The sequence below is a fragment of the Bos grunniens genome, chromosome 23 (assembly GCF_055505025.1).
Source record: "Bos grunniens cultivar Pamir isolate PY7600 chromosome 23, Bosgru_T2T1.0, whole genome shotgun sequence".
Lineage (NCBI taxonomy): Eukaryota > Metazoa > Chordata > Mammalia > Artiodactyla > Bovidae > Bos > Bos grunniens.
In genome coordinates this window covers 52,352,221-52,364,204 of record NC_141187.1, presented here as the reverse complement: position 1 = coordinate 52,364,204, position 11,984 = coordinate 52,352,221, and the positions used below count along the sequence as shown (strand labels likewise).

The window sequence follows — 11,984 nt, the reverse complement described above, 5'->3', positions numbered from 1 at the left end:
CGGACTTTGGCACAGGCAGAGGTCCCAGAGGAGGAGACCTGGGCGTCAGGGGGGCTTGTCTTTGAGGCTTTTGTGTTCTTGGTACGGGGTTTTCTTGTCCTTTATCTCAAGGCTTCAGATCATGCTCAGTGGGGTCTTTCTCTCTCTTTACAAAACATTCAACTTGTGTAATTGTGTTTGGATTGATCATTTTGAGTGATTCTTGGTATAAAATCATACCTAGAGGCCCCAAACACAATAGAAATGAGAACAAAAGCCAATAGCTCCCTCCCACCCTCCCAGGCCCAGCACCCTCTCTGTGTCAGCAGCGTGTCTCAGCCATGTTCACGTGTCAGAAGCCCACAGGAGGGTCTGAGTGCCCCCCGAGGAAACTGAGTTTTGTGCGTGTAGCTGTTTGCTCGTCCAAGCAGAGCGTCAGTGCTAACAACAGTTAAGAGCAGAGTGAGATGCTGTCGACTTGTAGCCTGAATTTGTGTGACACTGATTTTAAATCCATCCTTTCAGCCTCGCCACCATGGATGCGCTGTCAGAAGCAAATGGCACCTTTGCCTTGACCCTTCTGAAAAAGCTGGGTGAGGGCAACTCGAAAAATGTGCTTATCGCACCCCTAAGCATCTCCTCTGCCCTGGCCATGGTCCTCCTGGGGGCCAGGGGCAACACCGCAGCCCAGATGTGCCAGGTACGTTCGGGAAGCCGCTTCTGGGCGGCAGCTGAAGCTCTTTCTTTGGCCCGTGAGCTGGTGTACATGATTGAATCCCAAAGGCCTTGCTCGACAGACAGGCCTACTCCCCCGTCTGCCCCGTCCCTGGGCGTCCCCTCAGCGTCTCTCTGGCTGGTGGTCTGGGGCTCCTGACCGCGCAGCACCCGATTCCAGCAGGACAGGCTTGAACGAGCAAGCGTCATCGAGCCTCTGCTCGGACCCGCTGCCCAAGGCCCTGCTGGCCGAGGCCCGTCCTGCCGAGACGCCCAGAGCCGGCCCCGGGCAGGCTGCACAGGGTGTGGACGCCAGCTCCTGGGCTGCAGTGGCCTCGGGGCGCTGACCTCTGGCCCCCTGGGGGTCACAGCCTTCCCGCACGTGGGGTGCCCTTACCGTTCCCAATTGCCTGGGGTCCGAGGGTCTCCAGGTTTAACAGAGTCCTGATCCCGCCCTTGAGCCTGGGCCTTGAGTTTGACCTTTGCCCTAAGGCCATCACTTTCAGGGTCCTGTGCCAGCTGGAGAGGCTGGGAGTGAGAAACAGTGGCACCCTCCACCCAGCAAGTGTTAGGGCGCAAATATGCGGGTGCTCGTGCTCAGTCATCTCTGACTCTCTGCTTCCCCGTGGACTGTAGCCCTCCAGGCTCCTCTGTCCATGGGGTTCTCCAGAAAGAACACTGGTGTGGGTTGCCATGTCCTCCTCCAGGGGATCTTCCCGACCCAGGGATCGAACCCACGAGTCTTGAGTCTCCTGCACTGGCAGCTGGATCCTTTACCACTGTGCCGCCTGGGAGACGCGTGTGTTCCCTTTAAGTTCTGCTGAAAAGGGAGCAGTCCCCTCTTGAGCTCGGCACTGTCTCCGCTCCCACTCTCCCAACTCTGAAGGGGCCGCCCTCTCTCTGGGCACCTCCTGTGCAGATTCCGATTTTAGGGGGAGGCCCAGCCTTCCCGCCCTGCATGGGGGTCTCTCCAGGGCTCCTGCCTGAGCTCCTCTCCTCCAGCAGTGGTGCCCCCCGGCCCTCCGGCCTCGGCTGGTCACTGGGTGCAAAGCCCTTGCCCAGGCTTTAGGTTCGTGTTACAGCGGAACCGGGCCGAATGTCTGTCTGGACCTTCTCTTGGTGGCTCCCAAACAAACCTCCCATGACCCAGAATGACCGGGACCGTGCCTGGCACTCTGTGGCCTGGCCGCATGGTGCCCGCTGGGCTCCTCATGGTCCAGGAGCGGCCCCGATCCCGCGAGGTGCTCTCCTCCGTGTGTCTGCTCTGCCGTGTTGTCACAAGGCCCCAGCAGGATGGCTGGGCATTTCTGCGCCCTGGCAACAGGGGGCAAGACACGAACGTGGGGGTGCCAGGCCTTTACGAAAGCCCAGGCCCGGAAGAGCCACTTCTGTGTCCCCCTGGTCGGAGCCCGTCCCAAGGCCAGTCCAGACCCAAAGATGTGGCCTGTTGTGCAGAGACAGGAGGCCTGTCCACGGCCCTGTCTGCAGGCAGACCGTGAGCACAGGGCCCTAGGCTCTCAAGGGGCATTTCTGCGCCCGCTGTCGCTGCCTGAGCCCCTGCGGGAGGCAGGCTGGGGGACTTCCCAGAGCCACTGTGCCTTTATTTGGGTGAGTCTTGTTTTAAGCTGCGGTGAGGATCAGTGTGGTGCTTAGGCTGACTTTAGTGTTGTGTCCATTTCCTGTAGTCAGGGCTTACTGCAGTGGTGGGTTTTATCTGTTTTTGATTTCAGACGCTTTCTCTAAACAAGAGCAGTGGGGGAGGTGAAGATATCCACCAGGATTTCCAGAACCTTCTCAGCGAAGTTAATAGGACGGACACACAGTACTTGCTCAGAACTGCCAACAGGCTTTTTGGACAGAAGCCCTACGATTTCCTCTCGGTAAGTCATACTCCTGATTGCCCGAAGCAGATAGAGACCGAGGTCATGTGGAGACGGGAGGCGGGCCTTGTGGTGCAGACAGGCCTTGTGGGCTGAGACCCACATGGAGGGCGGGGTGTGGGACCCCAGTCACGACCTCACGCTTCCGGGAACCGTTCAGTCATTGCCTGTAAGAGGAGCCCTGTAACAGCCTTGTTCACATATTCATGAAGCTTCAGTGAGATGATTGTCAGAGAACTAACACGGATCATACCACAGTTGCAGAGGAGTTGGCCCAAACAGGGAAGTGATCGAATAGAATATTTCTGATGTTGTTTTTCACGTGTTGGAAGTATTTTGTGCGTTGTGAGACTTGCTCAATTCTTTTATACATGTAAACATTTTGATTATCTTTTCCTATGCAGAAATTTTTTTAAATTTTTGTGTTTTTTACTCTGGTTCTATTTAATCACACTGCTTTCCTGATTTTTAAATTTTTTTCATACACACCTCAAGTAACCTGTGAGTGTGTTCTTATTATATAAAATGCAGACAGAGCCAGAGTGCTCCCACACTCTCTTCCACATCGCCCCCACCCCCAGTCTGAGGGCTTGTCCCCTGTACCTAGAGAAAGGCTTTGCATCTCACTACCTGTGTGGCTGCTGTTCAGTCGCTGAGCCGTGTCCGACTCTTTCTGACCCCGTGGGCTGCAGCAGCCCAGGCTCCTCTGTCCTCTACTGCGTCCCAGAGTTTGCTCAGAGTCACGTCCATTGAATCGGTGATGCATCCAACCCCTCGTCCTCTGTCCCCCCTTCTCCTTTGCCTTCGATGTCTCCCAGCATCAGGGTCTTTTCCGATGGGTCGGCTCTTCGTATCTGGTGGCCACAGTGATGGGGCTTCAGCCTCGGCAGCAGCGTGTGTCCACCTCACCCTTCCTCACGGTGGCGGGCGGCGTGCTCAGGGGTGGCTGTACCGAGACACAGCCGCCAGCCCCGGGTGGGCGTGGGGTGGGGCCCAGCCTGGGCCGAGCCGGCAGGGACCCTGTGTGTGTGGTTCTGTCCTGTGTGTGTGTGCTACTCCAGATGGACTTTAGAGGGAAGGGACAGAGGGAGGCTCTCAGATCTCGGTGAATTCTGCCTCATTCCCACTCCGACGGCTGCAGCCCTTCCTGTCGTCCTCAGGAAGGGTAGCGGGGTGGGCGCGTCCACCCTCCCCTCAGTGCTGCAGGTGATCAGCCTTTAACATTCTGATTGCTCACGAGACTGAGCAGCTTTTCATGGTGATCAAACATTTGTATCTTTTCTGAAAATTGCCTATTATATGCCCTATGTGTATTTTACTTTTGGGCTTTATGTCTTTTTTTTTTTTTTAATGAGTTAATCATGTGTTAGGATAGCGATCCTATTCTGTTATATGATTTTTTACATTATTTTTCACACTTGTTTCAGACTCTAAATTAACTGTTTTAAAACAGGTGGTGTAAAGTGAACAAAGTCACCATGAGGTCAAATATTTGTAAGGTTTGTACAGCTTGGTGGGAACTTTTTTTTACAACCTGGTTTACTTGTTTTTATCAGTCTTAGCTACATGCAAGTTTATTGTCATCTTTGAGCCTTAGATGTACAAAAAAGCAAAATTTTCAATAAACACAAAAAATTGGCTAATTTTCCTTAACTTCCTTTTTTTGCTGGTGGATATTTGAAGAACAGCATTGATATTTAAAATGTTATTTTGATATGGAACATAAAATCAAAAGATGAGAAATATTTGTCAGTTATTTCACAGTGATCGAGTATTCCACGAATCCAATACCAATGGTAGTGTATAATTAGATATTGCTTTAGTTTGGTTTTTGACTGGTCATTACTTACTAAATAGTATTTTAAGAAGCAGGCACTTGTTTTCAGATGTGTTTAAAAGCTGTTGAAATCACCAAGGGTATGATGAGGTAATGACTTGTAGGTGACCACTTTGCTTCCAGACTATTTTCTTAGACTGGGAGACTGACATCTTTTCCAAAAGCCCCAATTAAGAAGTGGAGCAGTAGGTTGGCAGAGCCTGAATGATGTGAGGGTTCTATGAAATGAGGCACCTGGACCACAAGATACAGGGTCCACAGTGTGCGGAGAACTCAGCCACGTGACATCGGCAGAGCCAATTCTCCTGGTCCTCAGAGCACCTCTGAGACGTAGCTACTGCTGCGTCCTTGCTTCCAGGGGGCGAGGAAGCCAGAGAGACGCTGCACCTTTCCAGGGTCACGCGGCAGTGACGCCCGGAACGTGTGCTGGCGGCAGCGTTGCCGCATCGCCTCTCTTGAACGGCTGTGTTGTTGTTGTTTAGTCGCTAAGTCGTGTCTGACTCCTTGCGATCCCGTGGATTAGGCTCTTCTGTGCGTGGGAATGTCCAGGCAAGAATACTGCAGTGTGTTGCCACTTCCTTCTCCAGGGGATCTTCCCCACACAGAGATCAAACCCTCGTCTCCAACACTGGCAGGTGGATTCATTACCACTGTGCCACCTGGGAAGCCTGTGATTTTACTCAGTTATTTATTCAATGTAGCTGAAAACTGAGAAACCAGATTGAAGGTTAATTCTGCGCATTAGTTTGTACATTACACAAGTAACCGTCAAATGATCAGTGTTGAGGTCGGCGCGGTGAAGAAGTAAGCTCTTGGCGTTGTCTGCTTCTGTAGCCATGTGATTCTGTCATCCCGTCTCTCCTAGTCTTTCAAAAATGCCTGCCACATATTCTACCAAGCAGAGATGGAAGAGCTGGACTTTCTCAGCGCTACGGAGGAGTCCACAAAGCACATAAACACCTGGGTAGCCGAAAAGACAGAAGGTGAGGACGTGTCACTAATTCTGTTCACACAGTATTTGAATCAGTCTTATTTTCCATCAGTTCCTTCCCAAGACCATCAAATGTAAACAGAAATGGCTTTTTTCTCTAAAGAACTGGAAACTTTCAAATCCACTTCTGAAATATATTCAGTAAGTAATCAATTTCTCTACCTTTTCCCCTCCTCATCAGTATTTGGTGCACCTCTTCCAGAGCAATCGCACTTTGACTTTTGGCTGTTGCAGTTAATGTTCATATAGTCTGCCTTTTCACAAAGGGTGGGAGGAAGACTCTGGATCGGGCTCCACCTCCCTGCCTGTGCAGCAGAGCGCGTGCTCTGTGGGTCGCTGAGCATCATTGCAGGACACTCGGTCAAGCCCTCGTCCACCTGCGCTTCTTCGTTTTTGTGCTCTGCACGCTGGCTTTGGCCTCTCCCCTTCAGGACAGTCCCCTCACGTTGTAGACCGAACATTCCTTTTTCTGTCACTGTGAATTATCCTGCCCTTATTATTTGTTCATTGTATGTGTTTTATGCAACTCATGGTATTTTCTGAGCGGAGACTTTAAGGCTTTTGTTGCTGATTTAGCTTTAGGGGCCAGGCTCCCTGCATGGGTTTCCCTGGTGGCTCAGATGGTAAAGAATCCACCTGCCAATGCAGGAGAGGCGGGTTGGATCCCTGGGTCAGAAAGATCCCCTGGAGGAGGAAATGGCAATCTGCTCCAGTATTCTTGCCTGGGGAACCCCATGGATGCAGGAGCCTGGTGGGCTACAGTCCACGGGGTCACAAAGAGTGGGACCCAACTTAGTGAGTAAACAGACAACTCCCTGTTCGTGGTTGTCTGGGGGACAGGGAACCCTCTGGTCTGTGCACTGACTCCTGCAGGGGACGGACCAGTGACTACTGTGCCCAGCACCTCCACCAGGTAACCCTGTTAGCTAACTGGTTCTTTAAATCTTTGCAGGTAAAATTAGAGACTTGCTCCCTGCAAATTCAGTTAATCCCATGACACGTCTCGTTCTCGTGAGCGCCGTCTACTTCAAAGGAAACTGGGCTAAACCATTTCTCAAAGGGCGCACCATGGAAGGGATATTCAACGTCTGCAAGGTGAACAAGAATGTGTCATAAAGCGAAGGAAGTTCTTGGAAACGGTCCCTGGGGTCCCCTTGGTTTACGGAGCCTGCCAGGAGGCTGACCTCAAGGAACGTGTGCCTCTCGTGGCCTTGGCGGCCCAGATGTGGATGCAGGCACACCCGCCTTCCTCGCCCCCTGCTCCTCCTCTGCTGTATCATCAGGGGAGGTCTGTGCGGCCGGTGTTCCGTCTTGTATCACACATCCCACGGGGCAGCTCGCAGGTCTCTGGGCCTCCTCGAACCCCTGAGATCCAGTTCAAACTCCAGACCATGGCTGTAACGCTCTATGGGCCTGGATCCTACCGTCTGTCCCCCTCCCATCAGGAGCTACCTACACAGACGCCTTTCTCTGCAGGGCCGTCCAGAAGCCTCCCTAGCGGTCTCCCCAGCCCAGGTTCCTGGTTCCTGTGTCCCTCCTCTGAGCTCTCACAGAGCCCGTGGCCTCTCACAGTGGCTCTGATCTCCCAGAGCCCCTCGGGCCCATGTGCAGGACCAGGGAGGTTACTTGGAAGTTTTCCTGAGGACCGTGGCTGGGCCGAGAGTGGTGGGGGTAGGAAGCACAAGTCAGATTGTTTTGTATTTTTTTTTTAATAATTGTATCTATTTATTTTGGCTGTGCCGGGTCTTCTTGCTGCAGAGCCTTTCCTGCAGCTGCCGTGGTGGAGGCCCTCTTGGCTCGGTGCTCAGGCCCGTGGGCTTAGAAGCCCCTGGGCTGTGGGGTGTTCCAAGACCAGGGATGGAGCCTGTGTCTCCTGCATTGGAAGGCGGGTTATTTACCCCTGAGCCACCAGGGCAGCCCTGTTGTCTTTAAAACTAGAGCAACATGGTTTGCTCATGGGTCACCTGTGGGGCATGAAGGACAGGGGCCCAGGACTCTCCAGGGTTTGACGGCGGGATGAGTGGTGTCGGCACGAGCAGAGATGGGAAGGTGTAGATGGAGCAGGTGGAGGGGAACACGAGCCGCCAGTGTGGGAGCCGAACTGGAGGCTCCTTTGCGTCCAGATGCAGATGTCAGGTGGGCAGGAGCCGGGGGAGAGGTCCTACTGGGAATGTCCATGTGGAGACTTCCTGGGTCAGCAGGAGAATAGCAGCCTGAGGCCTGAGTGCTGGGAACCAGGGGTGGGAGCTGGAGCTGTGCAGACGAGCTGACGACGCGGAGCTGGGGTGGGTCTGGAAGACACAACAGAGTGTGTGGGTGCAGGTGGACGGCTCTGATGACTCGTCCAGTGTGTCCACGGGTCTTGTTTCAACTTAACGTTTATCCATTTCCTTTATAGAACGTGCAGAAACGTGCGCTAATGATTTACAACTGGTCCACCTTTAAAACGGCCTGCATTGCAGAAATCTGCAGCCAGATTCTGGTGCTTCCTTACGTCGGCCAAGAGCTGAACATGGTCATCCTGCTGCCCTTTGAAAGCACTGACTTGATCACGGTAAGCAGGCGGCTGTGTCCCCGGGGCCCAGGGTCTAATCTGGATCCCTGCCGGGCACTGGGCTCTGGGAACTCGTGTGCAGCTGGCAGGTTGCCCAGGCCCACAGGGCGCGGAGCATGGGTCACAGTGAACGGTCCCCAAGGCAGCACTGCTGCAGACCCTGAGATCACCTACCTTCTCCTCCAGGTCGAGAAGGCCCTGACCTATGAGAAATTTGTCGCGTGGACGATGCCGGACGTGCTGGCCGAGGTGGAGGTGGAGGTGTTCCTGCCCTGCTTCACGCTGGAGGAGAGTTACGACATAGAGTGCGTCCTCCAAGACCTGGGCATGACTGACGCCTTCAACGCGGCCCGTGCCGACTTCAGCGGGATGTCGTGCCAGCCAGGCCTGCACCTGTCCAAGGTCGTGCACAAGTCCTTCTTGGAGGTCACCGAGGAGGGCACGGAGGCCGTGGCCGCCTCAGAGGCCAGGATCAGGCGAAGCCTGGGCGTCGTGCACCATTTCTATGCCAACCGCCCCTTCCTCTTCTTCATCCAGCACGGCAGGACGGGGGCCATCCTGTTCTGCGGCCGCTTCTGCTCGCCGTGACGAGGTGGGGGGGCCCCCCGGTGCCCCTCACCACTGTCCCCGATCTCTGCGAAGAGCTGGGACCCAGGTGACCTTGGCGAGGTCCACAAATAAAGGGCTGATCGAGACCGCCTGTGTGTGTGTCTGTGCGTGTCTGTGTGTCTGTCTGTGTCAGTTTCTGTCTGTGCGTGTGTGTGTGTGTGTGTCTGTGTCTGTGTGTGTCTGTGTGTGTGTGTGTGTGTAGCCCAGCCTGTGCGTCCCCCCGACTCCCTGTTCCCGCTGTCCTGTAGGAGGACCACCCTGGGTCCTCCCTTCCCAGCTCTCCGCTCCTGGGCAGGTCACCGCCACCCTCACCGCCCACCCAGGACCTCTCACCTCTTTCTGAGGCACACTGCGATTGCTTCAGTTCTGAGTCTCAGGGAATTTTACCCCTATCATTTGACTTGCTTCTTAAGTGTCTCTTTAGGTCCAACCTGGTCCTTTCCTCTGTGTCATAAATCCACATTAGGACTGAACAGGGTTTTTAGAGAGAAGCCTCTTGTGAAACTGAAGCTTTCAGTCTGTGCAGTTTTCATAAAATTCCTTGGTCTGGAAAAAACCCTCTGAACGGCCATACTTGAAGTCCCGCTTTTCTGCCATGTGACACGCAGCGTGGTGGGGGTGGGGGGAGATTAGTGAGCCAGAGGAGGGGTCCCGGCCCTCTGACTGGGCTGCCTCTGTGACTCACATCCTTCCTCTCAGCTCCTGGTGCCATTTCGGGGGCTTGACCTCACTGGGGGTGGTGCTGGGTCAGCCTCGGGATCCAGGAAATCTCCTGGTTAGTCAACGTTCGTTTTTATCCATCAGCCTGATCTGTCTTTCAGTGTTGCCGAGCACTGGGACACCTTCCTGGGCTCGGGGCTCCTCCTCCCGGCAACCTCCTGTTTCGTTACAGAAGCTAAAACACTTGAGGACAGGGCTGCAGGGAGCAGGGGAGCCGACTGCCCAGCACTTTGTGTGCGGAACCCCGGAACCACCGGGCGCCCTTCTCTGGGTCCCGTGTGCTGGGTGCAGGCCCTTCCCAATCTGCCTTGGATTTCAAGGTCCTTCCTCCCACTGTCTTCTCCTCAGTCCCCTCCAGGACACATGTACCTTCCCCCCACCACCACCTCCCGGGACCTCCCAGGTCATTCTCAGAGGACCTGTTCTCTTACATCACCGGGAAGACCCGGCTCTAAAATGCTGTTTCCCTCTGCGTCTGGCTGAAGGGCTTTAACATTTGTACTTAATCGCATCCCCCAGGAACCTCACCGTCCTTTTAGAAATGTGTCCAGACACTGCAGTTGAGGTACGGACACAAAATCAAGTCAAGGAGAATGAGGCTGTCCTAAGGCCGGTCACCTAGTGGGAACCACACCGAATACGGAAGCTCCTCCATAAAGTCCGTCCGGAATGAAGTGTCTGCCGGGGACTTTCTTGGGGAATTTGTGTGTAGCTGCCACCATCTAGTGGACAAGGCGATGGCACCCACTCCAGTACTCTTGCCTGGAATATCTCATGGAGGGAGGAGCCTGGTACGCTGCATTCCATGGGGTCGCTAAGGGTTGGACGTGACTGAGCGACTTCACTTTCACTTTTCACTTTCATGCACTGGAGAAGGAAATGGCAACCCACTCCAGTGTTGTTGCCTGGAGAATGCCAGGGATGGGGAAGCCTGGTGGGCTGCTGTCTATGGGGTCACACAGAGGCAGACACGACTGAAGCAACTTAGCAGCAGCAGCCACCATCTAGATGTTTTCTCATAATATCTAGGAAGTACCTCTGAGCATTTCTGGTGTTCTCATCACCTGCGAGGCACCTCAGGTAGGAGGTCATGTCCTCAGCCAGGTGCCCAGCACCCAGCCCAGTGCCATGACGTGGGAGAGGCTGAGAAATCCCTGCTATTTGAGTTGACGATCTTCATTATGCAAGGATGGAGCACTCATGGAGAAACAAGTTTAGAGAGAGAAAGGTCTTCAAAGTTAAGGAAGAAAAAAGTTTAAAGAAGGATTTTTCAAAGTTATGGAAGAAACAAGTTAGGAGGGAGAAAGGTCTTCAAAGTTAAGGAAAAACCAAGTTTAGAGGGAGAAACGCCTTCAAAGTTTCAGAAACCTTTGCAGAACAGGGCCGTGCTCAGCATTGCTCTTTGTAGGCTGCTGAGAAATGGCATCTGAGTGCCCGCAGGCAGAGCAGCAGGCACGGTCTTTTGCTAACAATACCCGGACAGGACTCACTGGGCTGAGAGTTAGGAGGCCAAGAGGGACTGACCTTGGTGGTGGTGGGTGACCCAGACCTGTTGGGGTGCGCTTGCCAGAACCAACTCTGTTTCTTCTCTAGAGCTGAAAGTCAGATCATGAAATAAAGCCTTTGAAAAACGTGGAAACCTGCTCCCTTCTGGACAGTGTTGGGAAACTTCTGAAATAGCTTCCAGAAGACCTCTTGTAAGTGTTGATTGCACTGACACTATGGTTATACTCACTGCATCCTGGGTCGGGAAGTTCAACGCCCTGTTTTTCTTTTTTTTGTCAGGATCCTTCAGATTCAACCAGACAGGGAAATATTTTTCAGATACAATGCTACGTTCTTAAAAGTAAGCACATAAGGAAAATTTAGTTGGAAAAGATAACATTTCAAAATCTTTTGAGTTTTAACTGATTGTTAGAAGGAGTTCATGCCCCCTATGTATCTCTTTGGGTCTTCTCTGGTGGCTCAGATGGTAAAGAATTGGCCTGCGATGGCAGATACCCAGGTTCGATCCCTAGGTCAGGAAGATCTCATGTAAAAGGGAAAGGCTACCCACTCCAGCATTCTGGCCTGCAGAATTCTAAACATGAACCACACAGTCCATGGGTCGCAGAGTCGGACACGACTGAGTGACTTTCACTCGCACTCTGGCGGGGCCTCAGCTTCTGTCCTCAGCTATGACTCTGACACACAGGCGCAGCTGGGCCGGTGAGTCCCGCATGCGACTCCTGCACCCATGTCCCATATCCTGCTCTGTTCCTACTTGTCTCCTGGACACCTTCACTTCATGCTCCGCAAGCACCATGAGTCCTCTTTGATGGGAGATGCGGGTTTGACCCCTGGGTCAGCAAGCTCCCCTGGAGCAGGAAATGAAAATCCCACGGGTGGATTTTCAGGCCATGGTGGGCGACAGTCCACAGGGTCTCAAGGAGTCCGGCACGACTGACAACTAAGCACAGCAATGCTATGTTACACCCCTGACCCTCCCCTTCCCCGGGAGGCTCTCTTTCACTTAATCACATCACGATGAGTACAGATGCCTGAGTTACACTAGTAACTGGCACCTGCATCTCCACTCCTTTCCTGGCCCCTTGCCCCCAGTCCACCTGGTTCTCACATCCTGTGATGCCCGCCCTCATCAGCTCTGGGCAGCATCCCGTCACTGCTGCACTGCCCAGGCTCAGGCCCGCCTGGCTGTGC

General features: G+C 53.6%; 1 protein-coding gene across 1 annotated transcript; it reads left to right on the top strand.

Moving 5' to 3' along the window:
* The first annotated feature begins 506 nt into the window (after positions 1-506).
* Positions 507-8,650, top strand: LOC147347855 (serpin B6-like). The gene is made up of 6 exons (XM_086370467.1): positions 507-679; positions 2,424-2,573; positions 5,276-5,393; positions 6,354-6,496; positions 7,800-7,955; positions 8,142-8,650. Exons 1-6 carry the CDS (start codon positions 515-517, stop codon positions 8,541-8,543), a joined length of 1,134 nt encoding a protein of 377 aa, XP_086226593.1. The 5' UTR covers positions 507-514; the 3' UTR covers positions 8,544-8,650.
* The last annotated feature ends 3,334 nt before the right edge of the window (positions 8,651-11,984 follow it).